The sequence below is a fragment of the Scatophagus argus genome, chromosome 4 (assembly GCF_020382885.2).
Source record: "Scatophagus argus isolate fScaArg1 chromosome 4, fScaArg1.pri, whole genome shotgun sequence".
Taxonomy (NCBI): Eukaryota; Metazoa; Chordata; class Actinopteri; family Scatophagidae; genus Scatophagus; species Scatophagus argus.
The window spans coordinates 18,130,169-18,156,281 of record NC_058496.1 but is presented as its reverse complement, the minus strand read 5'-3'; the positions used below and the strand labels follow the sequence as shown (position 1 = coordinate 18,156,281).

Here is a 26,113-nt window from a genome sequence, read left to right as displayed (position 1 = left end):
TACTCAAAGTCTCCAGGTTACATACACTGAGAATGGACTTTATAGTGAAATAGGCAGCATTTTGCATCCAATGGTTTTTAAAACTTCTAAAATTTTTGAAGAGAACACCAATACTCCTAATCTTAAGAAAGTTGACACAATATTTACAAGGATCAGCCATAACATTACGATGTTCTGCCTAATACTGAGTAGGTCCACCTTTGACTGCTAAAACAGCCTTGATCCATTGAGGCATGGACTCCACTAGACCTCTGAAGGTCTGCTGTGGTATCTGGCACTGAGCCATCAGAAGTAGATCCCTTAAGTTCTGTAAATTGCGAGGTGGGGCCTTCATGGATTAGACTTGTTTTTTCAGCACATCCAACAGATGTTTGATTGGACTGAGATCTGGAGAATCCAGGAGCCAAGTCAGCACCTCAAACTCTTTGTTGTCTTCCTCAGATCATTTGTGAACCATTTTTCTTGTGTGTCAGTGTGCATTATCCTGCTGATGCATACACACCGAGCCATTCACACAATAGAAAATGCGATTCATCAGGACAGGTCACCATCTTCTATTGCTCCAAGGTCCAGTTCTGATGCTCATGTGCCCATTGCACCATTTTATTGGTGGACACAGGTCAGCATGGGCACCCTGACCTGTCTGTGGCTACGCGACCCCATACACAACAAACTGCAATGCGCTGTGTTCCGACACCTTCCTGTCAGAATCAGCATTGACTTTATCAGCAATTTGAGCTACAGTAGTTCTTCTATAGGATCGGACAACACAAGCCAGCCTTTGCTTTCCACTTGCATCAGTGAGCCTTAGCTCCCCATGTCTTGTCACTGGTTTTCCTTCCATGGCCCACCGTTGGTAGGTCTTGATCTCTGCAGACCAGGAACATCCCACTAGAGCCGCAGTTTTTGAGATGCTCCGACCCAGTCGTCTATCCATCACAATTTGGCCCTTGTCAAAGTCACTCATATCCTTACCCATTTTATTTGCTTCCAGCACATCAACTTCAAGGACATGTTCACCTGCTGGCTAACATATCCCACCCACAGCCAGATGCCTTTGTAATGAGATGTTTTTCACCTCGCCTGTCAGTTTCCATAATGTCAAGGCTGATCGACGTATATCAGAAGATGTCCAGATGTTCTGCTCAGTGCATGGATAACTGAATAACCAACTTTAGCGTCTGAAGGCTTTTACGCATCCCCCTACACCATGTACACACACACACACACACACACACTGTATACATCAGCACATACATTCAATGGACGACGTGCAAGCGTGACACTTGCAAACACACAAAACCACATTAAGGTTTGAGTACAGCATCTTTCTTTTAGTTTATTTTCTATTATTTTTGTGTTTTGCTTGCTTTTGATGTATTTTAGTATGCAATTTGCCTGTGACATAAAAAATTAAAATAGATGTAAAGCACTTTCCTTCTATAAGCATTTTTTTTAAATATCAGGCCACAATCTGTCACAGAGGGATGACTCACTGGCAAAGACAGACACGTTGTCCTGGTAGGCCTGGTTCAGGGTGTAGTTGACAATGCTGTCCTCATCAGGAAAGCCCTTGAAGACATCCACACTTACCTGGAAGCACAGGGTACAGACAAATATTGCTCCAAAGCAGAAATGCACTTTCCTACATTTATGCAAGAAACACATAACGTCTCTTTCCTCGTTCAAAATCGACTAGCTATTTGACTAGCTGCCACTGTCAACCTGACCTGATTTGTAATGATTTCATACTCTTTTAATACTTCTTCTGTGCCAAGCTAACTGACTTGTTAGTGTTTCACTCACCGACAACCCAAAGAACTGTATATTTAACAGATTCAGTGTAGAGAGCAAACTTCCAATGGGATGCTCAAATGGAGTTTGGACATGGAGACAGAGATGAGAGATGACTGAGCCTTTTCACACAAAACTAAACGGTATTCATCTTTATTCCAAACTGAGACTGTGCTGACTTGCATCATATTTGTAATTCATGTGATAACACATACTGGATCGAAACCTTATTAGTCTCTTGCCATTAACTACAGTAAATGGTGGTCCACTGGAAGGGGAGGAACTTTGCTTCTTTATGTTGACCTTAGACATGAAGTGTGTCCAGCCACAGGCAGCATTGTCAATGGTGTCCAGCTGCTCCAGCAGGGTGGAGGTGTTGGGAAGGCTGTAGTTTCCCTCCATCAGACCCTGCATCAGCTCACTGTCGGTGCCATTCAACAACTCAGGGTGCTGCTGAAGTTCAGATGACAGCTGCAGAGAGAGAAGGCAGAGCATGGATGGAGCCTAATGTGTGCACCATTACATGATGATTTCTTCACACCCTGAAAGTGCTGTTTCATTAATGATGTCAATAGAAAAGTTGCATGTGCATCTACCTGCTGTAACCACAACAGGTGGTTGTGCAGCTGGCCCTCCTCGAGAAAAGTCCTGAGCTGGGAGGAAATGTTGAGCCACACACGGGTGTAGTGTGTCACGTTCCCAATGAATGCAAATGTCTCATTTGCCTAAGTGGAAAAATTAACAAATGTTTTCTTTATTATTGTGTTTTCTTTGAATTCAGCCATTGTTCAGTATGGCTTCCACTTCTGTCCTCCTTACAACCGCCCTCCATCTCTCAGCCTACCACATTCACCGCTCTCTCCACAGTCTTCAGCCCACTTGCTCAGATAAGAGCAGATGCAAACGCAAAGAACATCAGTGGGCTTTTGTGCTATGTTGTGTATGCTGAAGCACAGAGTACAGCTGCATTACATGCTAGTGAGAGAAGTCTTTTTCTTAGAATACAAAGGATGAAACTTTTCTAACAGTTTGGTCTGTGGTCTCGCATGATTTATGCTGCAGGTCTCTGATTCAAGATGCAGCAATTGTCAGTGTAAATGAAACTGCACATGCAGCCATATCAAGAGTAAACTATAAACATCAGTGTAAATATTTTCTTAAATTTTAGATTGAGAAAACTGAATGATTGTTGTGAGAAATAAACAATGAACCTACTGGTGAAATTTGGCACACTGGTGTGGTCCAGTGTTTGATTTCATATCAAACCAGTTTGAAAATGTTTGTACTTACTCACAGGAAGTGGATCAAAACAAGGCTTTACACGAACATATTTTAGCATGTAACATAACATCAGACAGCATAAACTGCACAAACTCATTATGGATGACAGTTCTCTCTCTCTCTGTTGTTGATGCTGCTGAGTAGTACAGCAACACTGTGTGCACAATTCTCCACTCTAATAGATCTGAATAAAACACAGTGAGACAGCACTGTGTGACACATTTGAGCTTATCAAATATCCCAGGGCACCTTGCTAACTTGAAACATGCTACTAGCTTTCTCCACCTACATCTGACAAATGCTAGTTCACCTGGTATAAGCTCATATACAACACTAGACTGGCAAAACCAGAAACCTACCAAACTATATTAAGCTGCATTACTCACTTTATTCCTCACTTTGGACAAAATAATCTGAAGTCAAGGTCCACGTACTCCTTAAACCTGAAGTGTTAACCACCCGGTCTTCATCATGAAATGACAACTGAGGATGATTGCGACATGCAGCTAAAAGCTCTTGAAACAAAAAAAAACAGTAAATGAAACAATGTGTAACATGTGTGTAGTGATGAACAAAAAGAATGTCCCCTTTGCTCTACAGAGCCTTTTAGTCCTTTGTGGCTCAGGGTTTTTCAGCTCTGCTGTGAACAATTCATACAGTCACATCATACAGTTACACCAATGACAGTGCTGTCTACTTGCCTTCTGAATCACTTTATCCACCTCAGAGCCAATGGGGGAATAGAGGATCTTGGGATTTGTAGTCATCAAGTGAACCAGTAGGCCCAGATTCCTCTGTTCTTTGCTAGTGAATCCCAGAGAACTCATATTCCCTTGCTTCAGAGCCTCAGGCTCAATGATCCTACAAGAAACACAAGTTAAAAGACATTAACTGTACTAAGTTACAGCATTTGAGAATTTGATCTGCAGGTTGTATGCTGCCTGTCACAGGTGAGTAAAATGAAACAAAATTCTTGCCACACAGCTGCCATGACTTCTTTATCTGTTTCATAATTAGTGTTTAATCTAGGCAAATAAAATTAAAACACAAAATAAAGTGAGCACTGAGCATTGTTAAAGACAGACACATCAATGCAGTGCATGCATTGTTTTTTTGTTTTAGCAATTTGGAAACAAACCAACAGCTAATCTGTGTTATCTAAATCTAAAAGTCTAAAAAAGTGAAAGTTAAAATGTCTGAAATGTCAAAAGTCCCTTGTTTCACTGTAGGATTTCCTACAGAAAGGAAAGCAGGTGAAAGCTGTTTGTTTTCAAATGTTTTACTCCCTCTAATCTATTTTAGTTGTTTTATTTAAAAAAAAAAAAAAAAACGGTTTTAATGGCAATGTAGAGTAGCCAATTAAACTAATGTGCATGTTTTTGGGATTGTGGGAAGAAGTCGGAGTACCCAGACAACACCCACGCATGGGAGAACATGCAAACTCCACATAGAAGGGCCCAGACCGGGATTCAAACCTGGAACCCTCCTGCTGTGAGGTGACAGTGCTAACTACTGCACCACCGTGCCGCCCGTCAAATCAGTCATCTGTGAAATTGTGATTTGCATTTACTTGATGGTCACATTAAGTCTCATTCACTCCTCAGAAAAGTATGTCTCTTTAGCTGCCAATTGCTACATTGCTCTTACCAGCTAGTCTCTTACTGTGTCTGTGTGCAGCTTGGTGCTGAGCAGGTAATGTACAGTGGGTTTACTAGAGGTGAAAACAGCTTCTTTCTGCAGCTGAAAACAAGTGAAATCAAAAATTATTGCTTTCACTCCTCTGGGGAAGCTTTACACTAAAGTTTGGAGTGTGTCTGTGGGAAAGCAGTGCTGTAGAACAAAAACAATAAGCCGAAAGAGTCTAAAATGCTCCATAGAGCTGAGGGGAACTACAAATTTGTAAGACAATTTTCTTTTCACTTTATACATTGTCGTTTGACCCCATTGTTCAGGTAAAAATATTGCAGCTTTAAAACTTGGATAGAAATGAGCGAGTCCACGATGATCTGCATCTGTATCTATTCACCCAATTAAATGATTGATACTGATACAATGTACATGGACAAAAGTACTTGCACACCAGATCATTACACCAACAGGGGCTTTAATCGCATTGTATTCTAAATACGTAGACAGTTTTGCAGCTATGACAGCTTCCTGCTTTCTGTTTTGGGGTGTTTCTGTGGGAAATGGTGCCTATTCATGCAGCAGAGCGATAGTGAGGTCAGACACTGATGATGGACAGAAAGGCCTGGCTCACAATCTCCATTTAAGTTCATTCCAAAGGTGTTTGATGGGGTTGAGGTCAGGACTCTGTGTGGGCCAGTCAAGTTCTTCCACACCAAACTCATCCAACCATGTCTTCATGGACTTTGCTTTGTGCACTGGGACTCAGTCATGCAGGATCAGAAAAGGACCTTTCCCAAACTGTTGCCACAAAGTTTGAAGCATAGCATTGTCCAAAAAGTCTTGGTATGCTGAAGCATTAAGATTTCCCTTCACTGCAAGTAAGGGTCAAGCCCTACACTGAGAAACAATCCCATCCCAGTATGTTTGTCTATATAGTGTAGGTTGATCAAAAGTTTTCTTATTTTTTAGAAATTTTGACATTTATGGAATAGCACCAAAACTGAGCTTCAGATCAATGTTTTTGATCACAAGAGTTAGAAAAATGTGTTTTTTTTTAATATAAACGTCAGTCAAATATTAACACATTTTACTCTGATGATACTCAAGAACTACCCAATTCTTGTGTCAGCCCTGCTTTTCAGAGATGTTGTAGGTCTTCATATTAATATGGTGAGTAGGATTTTGTTCCTGAGGATAGCAATGACGATCACGACAGAAATACAATCTAAGCTGTAATAAACTGGAACCATCCTTTCAATCGTGCAACAACTTGAGTGAAATGGTCTTTACATGAATATCATCATTTTGCCATTCATCAAATCTTTTGTCTCACCCACCTGTTGTTCCCACACAGAATCGGCTGCAATCCAGCCCACAGCTGTACAAACGCCGAAAACTGAGAATGAGGGTTCTGTGCTTCCTCCGTCCCTTTCCCTACTCCTGCTCCTGCACCACCTCCCTCTGCTCCTTCCTTCTCCTCCTCACCAGGGACATCAGTTGTGTTGGGGCCCCAGGTGGTAGAGTTAAGGGGCCATGTCATGTTTGTGGGGGAGGCTGGAGATCGTCCAATGCAGGCTCCCTTGGGCAGCAGACGGGCCAGGCCAGAGAGCAGGTCCACGTCCTTGAGAAGCCTCTCTACATCAGCCAGGTCCTTCAATATTGCCCCGAGGTGGGAGTGAGAGAGAGGAGCCAAAGAGCTGGGCTGCTCCAGGTGAAGCTGGTGGGACAACAGTAGAGGAGGAGAGCTATAGTGAGCATGTATTAAAAAAAAAACATCTTGAAATATATCTTACACCTTGTTTATCTCTAAGCGTAAGCTTAGTTTAGTTGCATTCATAAGCGAGACTGTCGGAGCTTTGTGATTTGGGTAAAACTGAAAGTGAGCTCCATTTTATTTTGTACTGCACAAATTATGATGATCTAAGAGAATTAATGTCCCATGAAAAAGCTTGACTAAACTCTGAAATATTTGGATGTTCAGATGAGGAAACACTGTAATGGCTCTTTAATCTTTATGTGTTTAAGTTGGAGAAGAGGGAAAGATAAGATTGTTTAATTAGTATTTATTCTGATTTTCCAGTACAATATAGCAAATTTTGGTCAGAGATTTATGAATTCATTCTACTCAATGACAATACAAAGATTTTAGCGTGAATGACGTGTTTATTTGTGTTTTTTTCCCAGGAACAGATATATGGCTGACACAATAATAAGTATTTCATTTATTACAGAATGAATCAACAATTCAAACTTGCTTTCGTAAGTTGAATGAATAAATGAACTCATCATCTTCCTGGGTTTTCAAGGTACTACAACTGGTCCAACATTTAAAGGCTTATGAAAGATTACCTATTTGATCAAAACTTAATGTTTAACTTGCACACTTTGTACATACGTAGAGCGTTCGAGAACAAAAACGAGGAATGGAGAGTTAACATTTAATACCATCTTATTATTCTGTAAAATAAATAGTTTTCTTTGTGGCAGATGCTTTAGTTGATCTAAAGCAAATGTTTCTGCTGTACCTTCTCAGTTACAATCTGTGTGTTGATCTGCTCTCTCAGCTCGTGGCTCATCTGTTTGAAGCGCTCTGACCTTTGACCCTCCCCTCCGCTGCAAACTGCACTGCGATAGGCTTGTAGCACTGGTCGCTGCTTCTCAGGCACCAACAGGATCTTATTGAGCTCACTTGTCCCACCCTCCCCACAAGTGAGGACCTCCAGCATGGCTCCAGTCAGCAGAACCCCCTGGGGATAATAAAATCAGTTAATTTAATAACATCAGCATCTGAAGGTCCTGTCACTCTGGTGGTTCCAATGATAGCACCAAATGGTAAACACAATTAGTAGTTTGAGTTCAAAAGGCAAGGTAAGTTCCATCTCCACGTTAGCTGGTTTCTGTCGTTTTACGTAGCTCTGATCAAGCTGATGTATGTTCAAGTGTACATTTTCCTGATGTTCGATTTTAATTAGTTATTTGATGCTATAAAAGTGAGGTAAAACATCATGAGTGACAGGTGAGTGCTGCTTGTGATTGGTTCATACGGATGTATGAGTGGGAACTCAATAACGCAGCTCCACCAGCTAATCACTACTGCACAGCTCTTGTGTTCTGAATACATTTTGGACGACAACGCTTCCTGTTTTTTCCCTCCTCATTTTGTTGCTCTTTTGGTTATTAATCAAACATTCATTTCATGAAGATAGTCTGTTTAATTTTTGCTTATTACAGATAAGGTGGGCAGGTTTAAATGATACGTACACACATACTTCTCTCTCGTTTTTAAGAAAATTGACCCACTGCTAAAGCCACAAAAAACTGCCAATTTCTAAGACAAGCCCTGAGGAGAAATCAATTCTATCTGTATTTTTCAACTGGGTATTTTTTCACTGGGACACACACACACACAGGTGTAGACCCTCACTCTCCTGTTAGTTAGGGTTTGATTTTGGTGATCTTATATAGTTCCCAGGTATGGCAGTGTTTAACAGACGCCTAATCAGCAGCTTAAAAAAATCAGTGCAGCTGTGGAAGGATGTTTTCCTCTCTTACATGTGCTGCATGTAAGGTTGCATACTGTAGCTTAAGCTTTAAATCTTGCAAATGCAAATGTAAGCCATGGCTCAAAGTTGAATGAATCAGCAGGTATACCTCCACCTCCTTCAGGCCCTGTTGGTCTTTTCTCTGGTTTCCTGTGACTTCAGTAAGACCTAAAGCCTGGGACATGAGTTTGAGCAGAGCCTGCCTATGGGCTGCTTTTGTTGGGTCACGTAAGGCTTTGTGTATCAGACCTCCATTCAGACTGTGAACATCTCCCAGCAGCTCCTCCTAGGGGCGGGGGTGGGGGTGGGGGACAGGAGAGGCAAGGAAGACATCGCTGTTAAGGAAAAAATACACACTTGCTCAATAGCAAAAGGATTTCAACTGTCATAGAGCAAAGCAGTTGCAGTTGCAATTCCAGTTACACAACTTTTGGTAAGTATGAATCATTTACAAACCAAAATATGTGAATTTAGGGCCCAGGTTTAAAAATACCGTAATTCCACTGTGTTACTAGATTATGAAGTTAGCACAGATGTTGTAGTAACAAACCTGCTTCACATAGATCATACACAAGCAACATTAGCATTTATTTGGATTTGTTTTATTTTCAGTTCTATTCACTCCTTTTCAAACCTCACAGTGATGTTGAGAAATGGATGAAATACATATTAAAGCATGTTTAACATTTAGTCTGGTTCTCACTAACCAAATTTGTCCTGCATAGTTTACACACGTCTTTTCACCAAGGTGCCTTAGCAAGCTGGAACACTGCTGTAGTTTATAAATTAATCATGGGTGAGTATGTGCTTGTTAATTGGCACATCTATAGTAAATGGCCTAACTCTTACTCATTTCATTAGCTATAACGAGGTTAACCATACTGTGACTGAGTCTGTTAGAACTGATTCTGCAGTCCTCTTTCTGTGGACATCCTCTAGTCAAACAGGTGGAACTAACAACATTATCTGGCTGGCTGGCTAGCTTAGCTTATTGACAAAACCAAATGTGACAGAGCCATCCATCATGTTAATAGTTACACCGTTTCCTCTTCTGAAAAGTCTGCTGTTGCTTCTAGAATACTGAACAAAGACAATCAATTTTAGAAAACTTACCTTTAGTACGAATACGAATACGAGATCAATTGTGGTATAAGTTTTCCCAAGGAAACATAGCTTTCCTGGGCAGTTCACAACTGTATCACAGGATAGCCCGAACACTGAGCTGACTCTTCATAAGTTAAATCTCTCCACCACGGCTGGTGACAGGACCGTTTAGACCAACATTGTTTTTCTGTGGTGATCAATGATTTTTACACCTTTTACACCTCCATGCCACAAAATTCAAAGTGATTGTATTTCAAGATATTCACTTCTCCTACAGAGTCAGGACTGGGTGGTCACAATAATGTGAAAGAAATATTTCACTCACAGAATCAGTGGTTTAGAGGTGAAAGAACTACCATTAGGACTGTAGCTAATTTGGAATTTGATAACTTCTACACAGCTACACAGCTGTGCCAGTCCAATAATATTAACCAAGATTACAAAATTATTATAAGCAAATTCTATAGTGGCATTACCTCAATAAATAAAAACTCTAAAAATTCTACAAAGCAAGTAGAACATATAGGAAGAACAGTGTACTTCTGAAAAAAATTTATTGGAAAAGTGTGTTAATTTTTTTTATCGCATCCATATAAATGGATTAGTGGATCAGCAGTGGTCGACAGAAATCAATATTTTTATATTACCAATCACAGCTGCCGTGATTACTCCATTAACTGACTGGTCAACAGAGTGTTTCAGTCACTTTTTTTAAGCAAAAATATCAAACATTTTTGCTACTTTTCTTTCTGTCTTTGTCATTCATGATTGTAAATGAGGAGTCAGATTACCAACTGATCAATGATTATGAAAAAAATCGGTAGACGAATCGATAATGAAAGTAATTGTTAGTTGCAGTTCTACAACAGTGTTTACCTTGTCAGGCTAGGCAAACAAATTTTACTTTAATGCCATTTAGCACATTAAAATTGTTGGTCACAACTAAATCCAGACAGTTCTTCAGGACCCGTCATGTTCATAAGATCGCTACCATTTGTTATGCAACTAACTAGCAGTTAATAGCAGTAGGCCGGATAATGTCTGTCTCCGCTCCAATGAACTGGGCCTTGGTGTTCTGATATGTGGTAATGTATATGTACATGTGTGTATGGACTTACCTCCAGATGAAGAACTTTGTCCTCAGGTTTTTGGCTGGTGTCTTTTGCCCCCCGAATCCATCTTTGGGCTCCTCCTCCATCTCTGAGAGATGTACCAAAAATAAGACTGTGCACCTACAGGACATGGACACACACACATACATACAATTCATTCTGTCTTACTGGCGTCAATGCCATCTTCTGAATGAAATGAAAAAAAAAAAGCTCACAGGTTGAAGAGTGTAACATACAACTGAAACATGAAGAAGCAAAATTACTGGCCTCACCTCAACAGACCAGCCAAGTTGAGTTGACATTTATGTCTGTCCATAACAAATGAAGTGACTTTAAAGGAATTTAATTAAAGGTATCAAGTGTAGTTTTTGGCTAAATGGAAGTTATCAGTAGATTGACATGAGTGAATAATTTCCAGAGAGAAACATGCTTCACTTAGAGACTATTTTTATAGAGGAGTACAGAGGACCAATGGAGAGCTTCATCACATGGTACAACAATCACCTGACACTCCACATCATCAAAACCAATGAGCTTGTGGTGGACAACAACACTTAAAATATGGATGCTGCTGCAAAGAAGCTACACATTCTAAAACGCGGATGCTTCATGCACACGTTCATCCCACAGCACAGCAGATCTATGCAATAGGTACATCTTGCTCCCCTTCTGTTCCTGAGTTATGGAGTTGAACAATGGGCAGATGAAGTTGACACATTGAAGTTGACCTTTTGGATATACAATTTCACCACTTTATCATTTTATCTTTTTTGATATTTCTGTAAAATTTTGTCTTAATTAGAGCAGAGCATGAACTCTTGAGTTATGGCTACAAGCGTATTTTGTGAGGTTACAGTGACCCTGGACCAAAAACAGTTGCCTATTTACAGACAAACATTTGGAGTCATCTTTGTGTCCAGTATTCACACTGTTTTAGTCCTGGATTTGGGTACCAACTCCTAAGAAGAATATCTGATCTGTTAAATGCTTCACTATATTGCAATACAGTCATTTTCACAAAGTAGTCGGTAATCACACCTTCAAGGAGGAGATACTGATGGTTTTTAACACCTTTAAGTACAGAATGAAACACATTTGATAAAATTTTGCTGTAAACCGAAAAAAACCAAAATGCATATACATAACTGGCTCCTACAGGATCATGTGCATGTACAGATTATCCTATGGCAATAAATGGGGAAAAGCAAACAAACAGAAACAAGCAAAACGATGATCAAAGAAGGTCAAATGTTATGCAAGTGATGCCAATAAGCCTGATGAACTGAACTAAGCTGTGGTGAGGTGAACTATACCGAGCAGAGGAGAAAAATAAGTGATCTGAGTGTTGGTACAGTTTATCACCTCTCTGAGGCTGACTGGAGTGTTGAGCAGCAGGCCGCTTGTGGAGTTGGACAGGGACAGGTTCTTGACAAGGAACTGCTGGAAAACTGACTGGTTTTTTAACACACTGGCCAATGTGAAGCCTGTATCCAACACACATGCACGCACGCACGCACACACACACACACACACACAAACAAAACATCATGATGTAAAAATCATCTTGGTGTTCTGTTCTACTTTCTGTAAAACAAGAGCTTTCAGACAAAAACTAATAGCAGTCAGATTAAACATAAAAACATCTTCTTGTACAAAACAATTTATCTTAAGGAGAGCAATTTTATGTTTATTTTAAGTGCCAGTTGGATTACTGACAGTTAACTAATTTGCTTCAGTCTTTCTGCAGTAATATCTTTGATGGCACTGTTGATCAGATAGTGTAAAGGCTAATGTGCAAATCAAATCTCTTTTAATCATCTTTGACGCAGTGAAGATTCAAGGTCACTCTTTACTTCTGCCAAAAATGTTTGTTATCACTTCAGAAGAGTAATGCCCAGGACACACACAGGCTGCAAGAGCAAAGTGTGACGGCTGCATCACCGCACTGCTGCAGCATACTGACGTGATTTTCCTTTACCCTCATTCAGTTGGGGGGGTGAGGACAAGTAAATAGTGACAAGTAAATGATGATTTTTTTTCATGTCTGAGGCATGGTCTGCTGATATAGACTGCAGTGAAAGATGCATGATTATGCACAAATCATTTTCAGGTCTGCTGTTGTTGACAACTGCATGTATGACCCTGAATCTCTAGATGATGTTCCACTGGAAATGTACATCTCATACTATACTATACCTTTGTGTCCTGGCGGTAAGGAAGTAACATTACAGGAGACACACATACACACGCACACTTATATATCTGCACTCATGACTTAGAAAACTGGAAGCGAAAGTCATGCTGTGTGTCAGACCTTGGCTGCTGTTGAAGTTGCCGTCCAGTGGTAAAGGGGTGGAGCTGAGACTCTCCAGGTGTTGCTGCAGGGTTTCCAGCTCTTGACCCAAACTGGGCCAGTCTGAGGTGAAGAGTCGATTCTGTTCAACCACTTCACTGATGCGCTCCAGCAGCTGGGTCACACTAACAGAGGGAGATTTAGACATGAAAACATCTGCAAAACTACACAAAAGAAGAAACACAGTCTCACTGGTGGTTTATTCTAGGTACATCAGTTCATTAAAAATAACTTAGCATAAGGAAGCACACAGAGTCTCGAGAGACACAGTTTTTAATAGTGCATGATTAATTGTATGTTCATATGAGAAGAATAAAGTGAGGGGCAGAAGGACAGAGCAAAAATGTGCAAAGAGGGAGGGAAAAAGAGTGAGGAATTGAGTGGACTGGTGGGTGAGAAGAAAAGAGGATGGGCAGAGGAAAGAGAGATTGAGTGATGAGAGGAGAAGAAATCTGGGCTGTACTTAACAAGCATCTCAGAATTCCTCCTAGGAACCACACTGAAAATTAAACCAGGACAAAAACAGGGCTGGAAACAACAGCATATATAACACATTATAAAAAGTGTAAAAACAGCACATTGTGGTGTTATAGGGGCTGATGTGCTGAACCCTTTGTTTGCTGGGAGCAGCGCTTCCCTTAAATCTTTGTGTTTGTGCTAGGTTAAGCTAACCGACTGCTAGCAAAAGCTCCATGTTTAGTACTGATAAACACATAAGTCTTATCAGTCTTGTAAATGCATTTCCATTACTTAAAATGTGTTTCCAAAAATGTTACATTTACCTCCTGACCACATTTACTATAAACAGTATTCATTATTGGGACATTCATAGTGCACTATAATGTATTCATAATGCTTTACAATTATCCTTTCCAATGCAATATATCATCTGTCTTGTGATGCCTAATGCATTTAAAAGAACCTCTGCTGTATCATAAGTGATTATTACGATACTGCATGAGCTATATATTTATGGCTATATCATTATATAGGGCCAATTCACAACAAACGTTATCTCATGACACTTTCCAATTAGAGCAGGTCTAGACCAAACTCTTTAATTAAACTGTAATACAGAGAACCCAACGTTCACCCTTGAGCAAGCACTTTATAGCGTACATTGAATCCTTACTGCAGCTGATTGTTGAGTTCTGTATAATTGAGGACAGTTAGTCATAACACAATATAAGTCCTATCAGTCAATGCCTGTTTTATAACTATTTTTATAATGAGAACATCCATAAGACACTTGCAGTTATAATTCAGTATAAGTCACATCTATAATGTTTTATGACTGTTGATATAGTGATTATGATTAACATTTATTTAAAAGCTAAGAACACTTGACTGTTTACTAAAATGTGAAAATGTAAGAAAGTTCCAGACACAAATTATTTTCAAGTTTCCCTGTATGGGATAACGTAGCGCCTTCATAGATGATGCCAAATCGAACCAGCAGCAAAATCTGACCCTGGTTCAACTATTTTGCCAGACAACTCTGTGTTTTTTGTTCAAGCCATCTGTGCTGGTCTCCCCCGCTGTGCAGATGGACTGGCTCCATTCAAAATTAATGAGAGGGCTCTATTTGTTCATGAAAAGCCCAAGTTGGTCAAAACATGGCCTTAATGTGATCTCGAAGAAGTAACGTAACAAACAAAGAAACAAATCACTCAAGACAAAAAACTGCCTGAAAAAAAAAAGATTAAGCAATGAAGAAGAAGAAGAAGTAATTGTTGACAAGATCTACTCACGTGGAGTTCTTGTACTGAAGAAAACCAAATTCATCCCTTTGTCCATCTGGGCACAGAGACTGCATGATGGGAATGATGCCAGCTGAGGTAAGCGGTGCTGCACTGTAAAAGGCTGGACATGAGGGAGGAAAAACGAGGAGACGGACAAAAAGAGAAAAGACAAAACCAGACAAAAGAAAAGGTCGTGGCAGAGGGAGGCAGGAGGGTGGCAAAGAAAACAAGAGGATAAAGATGTAGAAAAAGAGGCAGATGAGCACCAACAGGTAGGAAGTTTGTCATGACAAGAAAACAACAGGACCAAACAGGATGGTGAGAACGAACAAGCAGAGGGAGAGATTGTGTGTTAGAGTTGGAAAAGAAGAAAGAAGTCAGACAAGCCAACTGAAAGGCTGCACAGTAGCTAATGGTCAGAGAGGCTCCCACCTGTCAATGCTGAATGCACAGGCCTTTCATTATTTTGAATCAACACGAAATGATGAAAAAAAAAAGGGCCCATGATATTCTTCCTCATCTACCCATAAATGGTGACTGGGCAAGCTCTCCACAAGAAAAAACAGAAACATCACCTCTAGCTACCAGTCCAATGTTTCCATGTTTACTGTGCTGCTGAAGCTTGTCTGTAGGCGGGCGTCCTTTACACAATAAAACCACCTCCTACCGTCCTCCAGCTCACTCTCTCTCATATGGTCCCTATTATGCACTCATTCCTGTCTGAGAAACAGAGGAATTCTCTCTCGTGTTGGACCACATCTGTATGCACAAGATGTATATAGTGGTAATTAATGACTGACAATATAATATCACATAGTTGTAATGAAATGAAGATGAAGAATGTGTTTATTATATGTATTGGCTCCATTTATTTTTTACGTGTGGTACAAGAAGTATTTATTTATGAATACATATCCCTCTCTCTCTCTCGAAGACAACTGCGTAAACTCCTGCGGTCAAAGGACACAAGGTGTTGCTGAAAGCTGCTACACAAATGTAGTAAATGGTTATTTAAGGAATACTTGTCAAACTTCCATGCTTCTGAGGTCAAGAATCAGCATAACTTAAATGTGCGCGTACAGTATTAAACCAGCTTGTGAATGATTTGTACATATGTGTAAGCGGTTTATAAATTCTTTATTACGCACTTTAAGGATCTGTTCATGTGGGCAATTACATGTCATAAAGTACTATAACTATGTGTTATCAATCAGTCATTAACAGTTTATACAGCAATTACTCATAACAGGAGGTGTAATACATTAATAAAATGTCCTTATACTCACACTGCATTGTTCATTGTGTGTGTATACTGTATAGAGATTATTAATGCTGAAGGACGGAAGCTGAGAAATAATGTTAGAAATAGGCTTTGAAGGAACAGTTCAGATGCCAGCGGAAAAAATGGTGACATTTCTTCATCCGCAAAACATTTCTGGAGCTTCACAGCAAAACAGTATTGCAGCATTTGCCTGAGAAACTGAAAAAGTTGGGGTCTTGTATATAAAATGACTCCATACAGCTAGTCTGGAATAATTCAAGCCTCTGGAGGCCCAGTGATCCCAAGTTGATTTGAAAAGATGTCTTCACTGTAGCCACTAAGCTAAAAGTAAACACACTAACATGTGTACATGTGCTGCTAGAGATGTACACAGGTTTTCAGATAGCAAGCAAACACTGAGGTGCGCAGGGATTGGGAGTTCCTATTGATCTCGTCTAGCATCGTAAGCACGTATATTTTGATTTTTCACTTGTCTAGGAGAATGTTGCAACAATGTTTACATGTGAAGCTCCAGAAATGTCTGACAAAAATACTTTCAGTCAACTTCCCCTTAGAATGCAGGTAAGTAGATAATTTCAATTTTCGTTTCTAGGTGACTTAATTTCAGAAATTACAAAACATGCCCCTTCTCCATGAAATAATGAAAATACCTCAGTACAAATAAAGTAAACTAAGAAATGATGTTTTGTATTTAATCAAATGAATAACATGACAATGACAAAAATAATTATTTAACTTTTTCTCTTTAAACATTCAGCCAAAGTAAAACAATGGCTTGTGCATCTACATACTAAAGCTGCCAGGCCTTAGACTCCTGCCACTGAACAGCAGGAGGACTGAAGAGATCTTTGAAGTGAGAAACACCACTGGGTTTATTAACACAGATGGGTTTTTATCTGGGTTTCGGCTATCTACTAATAAAATGGTTGAGTAATACAGGTGAAAAGGGCCGATATCAAGTGATAATTACACTGTATGTGTGTTTGTACTTGAAGCAGGTCGATTCATTCAGTTCAGTGACATCTGTCCTCTCTGACCAGCTACTAAAGGTCATCAAGTTGAGGTGTTAAACACAGTTCAGAATCCGTCATCATCAATTTAACATGAATTATAGAGAGACGGTGTTAAGTACACAACCCACTGTATGGAAAAAGAATTAAAGGAAACGAACAGCAATTCATTCAATTAAGCCAACTGTTTTCACAGACTTCAAATACACAAGGTGTCCAAAGAATTCTGTACATCCAAACACACAAAAAGCACACACCAGCACACACACACACATAGGTGGGGACCGCACAGTCAAAGTCACAAGAAGAATAGAAATGTTTGGTATAATTCAGCAGACATGAGAAAAAAAATGAGAGAAACTGCGCGGGGAAAATGTAGTGACAGACTGTGAGGAGCTTATGTAAAATGTTAAAAGATGCAATGCAATCAAAGGTACGACATTAATCATCAGCTGTAGCTCTGTTGTGCAGCTCTTTTGTTTAGAAAGGTCAAAGTGTGAAATGCAGATTATTCAAAAGCACGTATGTATTACAAGGCAAGTAGGGCTGCAACTATTTCCTTGTCGATTAGTCAACTGTCAATTATTTTCTCGATTAATCGATTAGTTGTTTGGCCGAAAAATATCAGAAAATGCCAGTGAGTGTTTCATAAAGCTCAATATGATGTCCTTAAATCTCTTGTTTTGTCCACAACCCATAGATATTCAGTTTACTATAACAGAGGAGTAAAGAAACCAGAAAATATTCAACAATTTAAGAAGTTTCTTTAAAAAAAGAAATCATCAAAATAGCTGGCAATTAATTTCACAGGTGACAACTAATCGATTAATTGTTGCAGCTCTAGTTGGTATTCATACAAGTGTGTTCCCCTCTGTCCAGCAGCCAGTGTTTTTGTATGGTGGTGTTAACCTGGACGCAGTGAAGCTCTTTAGCATCAATCTTTAACAGTGTGGAACAGGGTGGTGCTCTGTGACGGAGCTCAGTCACCGTCTCCGTGTCAGGACTGAGTGAAACACACTCACAGGGAGAGGTAAATACATTTATTTTCACACGGAAGCAGCTGAAACAAGTTCAGAGTTCAGTCATTCTGTGGCTCAATAAACAGAAAGGTGTAAAATGACAAAAAAACAAAAACAAAATATGGATTACTCTTCCACTGAAGTCAATATAAACCATATAAAACCAAAATGGCTGGACGCTACACTTGGATTATGCAGCCCAGGAAGACATCCTGCACCATCTTTGATTTTGAGACTGTTCTTATTCATTTCAGCAAATGGCCCAATACATCATTTGTTTACCGTTCAAGTGTCATAGTTCTTTAGTGGTTGTAGTAATTATGATGAGTGCAAAAAGTGACAAAGTCCTTGTATGGAGGATCTCAGGATAGATGGACACAGGACACAGATTGTTTCCCATTTCTAACCTACAATCATTATTTTTCTTTTAAAGCCATCTTAATGAAGGTCCTCTAATCTTAACTAAGACTTTGCCCACACGTCCACAGGTATTTCAAAAGCGTAGCTTTTTGCATGCATTTTGGCCTTTTGTACATATGTAAACTTGTTTTAGGTCAAACTCCTCCCAGGGCGAAGATATTATGTTTACTTAATTACACGGTGTTTATGTCTGGATGAGCAGAAACAGTGAAAATCAGTTACTGCATTTCTTTCCTTGATTCGTCATGCCCCTATGATGACGTCAGCCTCACCTATCATGGTTTATTCAGCATGGATAATGAATTACAGGCATTGTTGACCTTGCTGTCTGTTCTAGTAGCTGTTGTGCAATTAAATTCTACATTTTCTAATGCTGAAACTACCTACATGCGCAGGAAGCAAGCTGTCGTTCGAGAGATCTGCGACAGTTCCTGTGTCCAGAGTAGAGATGGGTGCAAATTAGCTGGCTGGTTGTTTGAACGTTTCTCCTCTCCCACCTGGAGGCCCCACCCTCAGGACACAAAGAATCCAACATTCCAATGTCAGTGACCCCAAAATACACCCAGAGGTTAGAATTGTTTTGGCAGCACAAAGGTGGACCTACAGTTTTAATGTTGCAGCTGATCTGTGCACTCTGGCATGCACATGCCCACCACAAGTGAAAGGTTACGTGATATACATTTGCAGATTTGTTAGCAGAGACAGAGATTATTTCTGAAACTGTGCTAAAAGGCCAGTTAGGACATTCATTTTTGGTTTTAAGACTCCATTTTCAAAAATACCTGTGTACGCGAGGACTAAGTCTAAGTACTTATTTTAAACCATCCCAAGATTTTCCACCAAATCTAACCTAACATACTGCAGAAGATGTACTTAAAGTTAGTAAACCTTGTTGGGAACTTTATCCTGTCACTCAGTTGGTTTGTATTTACAACATATCTCATTGAAAAAAAAGAATGCATGAGCCGCAGAGTGACTGAAATGTGTTGGCTTTTAATAATGTGTAATTTAGATCAGGGTTAAAGAACGTACAGTGCATACACACAGACAGAGAAACACACCCCAACAAAGGATTAACACATCCACAAATTAATCAGGACATGTTTTCATTAATGTATTCTGTCAGCCCAGATCAGGTATCAGGGTAAAATGAATGATGACAACACTTACACACTGGTCCAGCAAACACGTCGACAACATGCATCACACACGGGACAGAAGAGAGAAAGAAAAAAGCACAGCAAAAACAAGATAAAGTTGAAGTAAAAGACAGAAAAAAAACATAATAAAAATAAACTGTAAACGACTGCTACAGTGGCTAACGGCAACAGTAGGGTCACCAAGAAGAAACTAAAACATGGAAAGAATTAACTAAAGGCAGTGCAACACAAGACCAAAAGGTGAACTAATGACAGAAAAAGTACAGCACATGGTGGAAGGCAAATCGCATATTTGCGACAGCAGCAGATTAGCAAAAATATGCGTTTGCCTGTTTAAAATGCATGATGATGCTGCACAGTGCTACATAATATCTTTATGACTGCAGGCAAACATGAGTCAGCAGCAGTGTTCCTTTTCTATATTTAAAACAACAACGTAATGCATGTTAATATGAAGGAAAAGAAAAGAAGACCTCATTCTAACACCAGTACACAACACAGAACCCCTCGACCCACACTTCTTCTCTCAGTGCCTTACAAACAGCTACTCATCAGAAGTATGGGTTTACTTTTTTGCATATAACTTTCTTGGAGCCATCACTGTTGGAGATATTGAAAGAATCTAATCTTCTGAGTGAAATATAACTTTAATATAACAGTTTGGTGTTTTTCTGATCTTGAAATTTTAAATTGTGCAGATGGCACAAGATGCAAGTACTTGAAACAAATGCACAACTATAATGGAATAATGCTGCACATATAAATGAGCAATTTAAAATAAAACACTTTCAATTACATTTATGTGTTTAAGGCAGAAGCACTGCTGCAGTCTGCACTGATCTAAGATGTGTGCCTATATGTGTGTGTATGAGCCCTCTGAAGTCAGCAGAACATATATGGTGACAAATCAGCACAGACTTGCTTAAAGTACCATTACACGCAGCTGTTAATGTGTTTACTTCACTTAAATCAGGTAAAAAAAAAAGACATCATTTTGCTACACACCACCACACATTAGCATTTAGCCCGTGTTAGCAGTTAAAAATAAACGGACTATACCAAAATGTATAATTCACTTTTAACAAAAATCTCTCTGTAAATGATACCATACTTATTGGTTTGGCTCTGCATGTGAGCTTTGTTGATTTTAAGAAATATAGACAGTACTGCCACACTTACACTTAAATTTAAGTCATGGTCACACTGCAGTTAATGAATATCATAAACATTAACAAATTATAAACATATACAAAATAGTGTTCACGACATAAACCATAAGGTATCTAAAGTGATATGTCTTATTCACACAGGTGTGTGATCGAATTGTGCTAGCGTAATTTTTCATTTGATTAACCTTGACCTACCGACTGGTCACTGAGCAGATTTGTTAAAGGTGCAGTTTGTAAAATATGGCCATACTTTTAACATTCAAAAAATGAACAAAATGTAAACAAGTCTTGACATTACTACTCCTGACGTTAGCATACCAATCAGCTAGCCCCAGCCCATCCTGTCTCATAATACCATTTTGTACCTACACTCTACCTCTAAAAGCAATAAGCCAATAGCTCCCCCTGTAATTTCAGCTGAGAGATGTATACATGCAGTGAGTTGGCTAAATTTCACAAGCTCTCTTAGTGCTTAGTTTTTTTCATGTAAACTAGGCAAACATAAAATATCAAGAAAGTAAATATTTTTCCATCTGCTTTGCTTACTAAACAGAAAAATACAACCATACAACTTCTGAATTCAAGTTTCTCTCTTTTATCAAACTATGATGAGCTTAATTGCGTTGTTAACGCATCAAAATACACTTCACTGAGGCTGTGCGGGTGGTCTAAGTCTGGTGTCCAGCTGCAGCCACTCCCCCATGTCCAGTCAACTATAGTGCTAAGTGAGCTAAGTGATCTTGCTGAGGTAATGGTAGCTATAGTTACAGCCAAAGATAACTACAGCTCAAGCTAACAACATAAACAGTATAGTAGTAAGCAGTAGTTGGCGGTTACTCTGATGACATGCTGCCCTATATATTTCTGGAACAACCACTGAATCCTGGCCATATATTACAAATTCCCCTTTTAATGACTTACATTTTCAATGTTGAAATCCTCTCAATGCAATGAACACAATGAAGAATAATCTTAAACCATTAAATTGAAATTATGGATTTAAATTTCTGCTGACATTACCACTGTAAAGATTCTATGTATGGTGTAACAAAGAAAATCTTTACAGATGTGGCAACAAGTCAATGGTCACCCGAGTATAATTCTATTAGTACTGAATGAGGGTCACATGAAAATAATTTCATTTTGTTCATTACTTTCCACCTACAGTACTATGTCTGCCCACCTTCTTTGACAGGAATTGCTGGCTTCTTCTGCCTCAGACCCAGAAGAATGAAGAAGAGGACCAGTGGGATGAAGATCTCAAAGGCCAGCACCCACTGGAGAGGAAAAAGGACAGAAGAACTGATGACATTATTTGTGCCGTATTTCCAATAAAACCTGGTCAAATCCAAGACAAGTTTCAGTGCTGTGATCCTGCTACAAGGTTAACTTGAGTCATGATTCTTTACTGTGAAACTCTCCTTGTCAGTTCCCATCTGCCTGCTCTTGGATCACTCTGTGGAATAGATTAAGTGTGCCTACAGTCACATATCGACCCATTACATCAGGAAAGGAGTGCGAGGGATGTTCAGCTCACTAAACACGCAGCCCATGGCTGCCACTGTGAAAACCTTTCTATGGTGCACCATTTGCAAATGTATGTCGTTGCCTACTTTATGATCACAGTGGGCATATAAAGACAGTCACATAAGCTCATAAAATTCATGGCTACAGTATCTTTTGTCTCAATCCATACACCTCATTAGGACTGATAATGAGCTCACTTTTATATCTGATCAATACCACAAAGTACCAAGTGAATTCAGCCATATAAATGTGTTGCTCCTCCGTCCTCAGCTTGCAGTCCTATTCTCCCTTTTTGTCTTTCCTTATTGGTGTTGTTGGAAAATCAGTCACTAAGAAGTCACTTAGCCAGCCTCTGAACTGGACACACAGCAGACTGCCGACACTAAATGATCTGGCATTCGATGCACATATATTTTTTAGCTCTATACATTCATGTTTGATGATTCTACAGAACACTATTTACATCCAGTGCAAACATTTATGGTGAGTGGCTGAATGTAATAATTACTTTTGAAATTAACTATCAGGTGATTAAATATCCCATTAATGCATCATTTCTATCATTTCAATGAATTGGAGCTTATATTATCTTCAAAATTTCTAGCCAATCACAAAGTTTGAGTTTTTTGAGGTTGACTTCTAAGTCAAATCTTTAAAAGAAAAGTTCAAGTAAAACAGTGTATCAGTCAGTGACAGTTAGTCAGGGGTAGCATGATGTGTGTTGAGATCATGATGGACAATGAACAAAGTATTTCAGTTTAGTTTCTCTGTGAGCTGATTTGTTCACATAAATTAACTGGATTTGAACAAGCTCAGTTCATTGCTGCCTACTGAAGGTCAGGACTGGAGAAAGATGCCCCTCTCAACTGTGGGAATGAGTGGAGAGACAGTGGAAGGCAGATCTTTCTTGCCAAGGGTCATGTAAGGCCTGCATCCTTTCCTTGTTGTTGGCAACCAAAGGCATCCATTGTAGGCTGTGACCTGTTAGTAGCTGCAGTGGTAATTACATTCTCTAGACCTAACAACAAATCATCTTACCGATGTTACCCGTGCAGTGGCAGAGACACAGCAGCTCTCTCAAAAGACATAAATATTATGCAGTCAGATAGAGGCATAAGGCCTTGGTTGTGGACTGCTGGTGGAGAATTAAAGCCAAACAAACCCTTTGACCTGACATCAGCTTCCTGCTTTTCTTCTTCTCTGTTAACACTCCAAACACTGCAGCGCTCTCTCAACTTCAGCCTTCACCATACGGTGTCCTGGATTCAACCTGGAAGTGCAGTTTTAGCTACTGAAGGGCTTTTGTCCACGAATTGTAGCAACATCTTGTGTGATGACGAGGCCACGTGAGGGCAGTGAATCTTCTGTCACAACTCATGATGACAAAGTTTCTGTGTTTGTGTGTGTTATTTGACAAGACAGTGCTATGTTGTTAGATTGTCCACAGAGAACCATAGGAATATCATGGTGCCACTGTGTGTCTCTGTTGAACATCTACACACACACACATACACAGCTGATGTGTGTGTGTGTGTGTTTCTGTCTGTGAAGGTCATGACAGACAAACAGGCCCTTTAGACACAGACAAGAGACCACTGTCACACATACACTCACACACAGGCACAAGAACAAGACACCCCTTGTCACATTATCAAATACATTGAAATGATAGAACTCCTGTATCTGATTGCACATCCAAACAATGTATTGCAAAGTTACATAAAAGCACACACACACACTAGAAAATAAGGAAACCTAGCACAACGTGATTAACAGGTACAACAAAGTTATAAATTACGTTTTTGTATTAATGTGAAGTAAATGTATTCTGTAAGTCTCATACAGCACACACGTTCACCAGAAAACAGCAACAGAGAAGACTGTTGGTCTCTTGTTAAAATTCCTGTATTGATCTTCATGCCCTGGAAGAACAAAAGCAAATGTCTGATTTGAATAATAAAACAGCAGAGCGTTCTGTGAGAGTGTCTGCTCCTGCAGTTTTCCTTCACTTCCACGTGTTAGAGGTCAAACTTTCCACAGGCACCAGCTCAGTATCACTGCTGCCGAGGACCTCAACTCTTTTTCCGCTCAACTTGTTGCTATCTTTTTATCAAACGGGTCACTCATGGTGATGAACCCACAGAATAAACTCTGTAGCTTTGTAGTCTCTTTAGGCTCACTACTTTGGTTTTGGGGCCAACAAATCTCAGGTCTCATCAACTTTGTTTGCTGCTGCAGCAACAGCACCAGCAGCTGTTCTCAGTTAACAAGCATTGACAGACAGACTCTTCACTACCTGCTCTGCACCAAACAGACACAGTTAGAGAATGGCTGGTAAACAGCGTGGAACATTTAGAGCCAGATATTGCCCCAGAGCTAAAAGGAATGAACTTACACTGGTCTACATTCATCAGGTTGACACAAGCACGACTCCAGATGTTGCTCTGTGTCTGCAGGAAGTGTCCAGCTGTTTGATAATGTGTAACAGCTAATGAGTCCAATTTGTCAGTTTGTTCCACCCTAAGCTTAAGATCACTGATCAATCTTTAACATAAAAGCATGGAGACATACATTTCAGAATTAACTACAGTTTAATACAACTTGGATTATTTTTGTAGCATATGATCTGCATCAATAAAAATAAAATTACACTAATTGTACTCTAAAAAGAAGTTAGACAAGTCATGAACATCAATCATTCAGACAAGTTGAAAACAACTGCTGCACTTACTGTACTTGTGTGCACAAAAATTTCCTGTATAAAATCAAGCACCTAGGCATGCAGACTGCATCTACAAACATTTGTGACAGAATGGGCCGCTCTCAGGAGCTTAGTGAATTCCAGCATGGTACTGTGATAGGATACCACCTGTGCAACAAGTCCAGTCGTGAAATTTCCTCGCTACTAAATATTCCACAGACAACTGTCAGTGGTATTATAATAAAGTGGAAGCGATTGGGAACAACAGCAACTCAGCCATGAAGTGGCAGGCCACATAAAAAGACAGAGCTGGGTCAGCGGATACTGAGGCCCATAATGTGCAGAGGTCACCAACTTTCTGTAGAGTCAATCGCTACAGAATTCCAAAACATGGCCTTCAGATTAGCTCGAGATCAATGCGCAGAGAGCTTCATGGATTGGGTTTCCATGTCCGAGCAGCCGCATCCAAGCCATACATCACCAAGTACAATGCAAAGCATCGGATGCAGTGGTATAAAGCACGCCACCACTGGACTCTAGTGACGTGTTCTCTGGAGTGACGAATCACGCTTCTCCATCTGGCAATCTGATGGACGAGTCTGTGTTTGGCAGTTGCCAGGAGAACGGTACTTGTCTGACTGCATTGTGCCAGGTGTGAAGTTTGGTGGAAGGAGGATTATGGTGTGGGGTTGTTTTTCAGGAACTGGGCTTGGTCCCTTAGTTCCACTGAAAGGAACTCTGAATGCTTCAGCATACCAAGAGATATTGGACAATTCCACGCTCCCAACTTTGTGGAAACAGTTTGGGGATGGCCCCTTCCTGTTCCAACATCAGTGTCTGACCTCACAAATGCGCTTCTAGAAGAATGGTTAAAAATTCCCATAAACACACTCCTAAACTTTGTAGAAAGCCTTCCCAGAAGAGTTGAAGCTGTTATATCTGCAAAGGGAGGGCCGACGTCACATTAAACCCCATGGATTAATAATGGGATGTCACTTAAGTTCATATATACATACATATATATATATAAATTTGATAGAATGAACCATAACAAATAAAACGAAACAAATAAGACAAACATTGTAATAGACTGGTCCCCTTGTAATGAACACTCTTTCTTACAAAGACGACATACAATAGATGCTTTAATACAAAGAAAGTCTTCACATAGAAACTGGTGTTTCTAAAAGAGAACATGCCACAGAGATCTGTTCATGCATGTTTCACACTGCCTACACACACTTTCTGAGTCATCAGTGTGATACAGC

The 26,113-nt window shown here is 39.8% G+C and overlaps 1 protein-coding gene across 6 annotated transcripts in view; it reads right to left on the bottom strand.

Moving 5' to 3' along the window:
* abca2 (ATP-binding cassette, sub-family A (ABC1), member 2) overlaps positions 1–26,113 on the bottom strand; it is an 80,775-nt gene that overhangs the window by 33,663 nt on the left and 20,999 nt on the right. For 5 of the 6 annotated variants that reach the window (XR_006843108.1, XM_046385683.1, XM_046385682.1 and 2 more), the window contains exons 2-14: positions 21,801–21,894; positions 19,459–19,461; positions 14,567–14,678; positions 12,777–12,940; positions 11,825–11,946; positions 10,469–10,582; positions 8,356–8,532; positions 7,230–7,451; positions 6,042–6,421; positions 3,777–3,936; positions 2,391–2,519; positions 2,098–2,265; positions 1,497–1,593 (exon numbers count right to left, since the gene is read on the bottom strand). Coding sequence is in view for 5 of the 6 variants with exons in the window: in XM_046385683.1 (XP_046241639.1) it covers positions 1,497–1,593; positions 2,098–2,265; positions 2,391–2,519; positions 3,777–3,936; positions 6,042–6,421; positions 7,230–7,451; positions 8,356–8,532; positions 10,469–10,582; positions 11,825–11,946; positions 12,777–12,940; positions 14,567–14,678; positions 19,459–19,461; positions 21,801–21,894 (1,942 nt within the window). In the remaining variant the exon portion in view is untranslated. The remainder of the gene's footprint in view (positions 1–1,496; positions 1,594–2,097; positions 2,266–2,390; positions 2,520–3,776; positions 3,937–6,041; positions 6,422–7,229; positions 7,452–8,355; positions 8,533–10,468; positions 10,583–11,824; positions 11,947–12,776; positions 12,941–14,566; positions 14,679–19,458; positions 19,462–21,800; positions 21,895–26,113) is intronic. The other variant, XM_046385681.1, reaches the window with a different exon arrangement.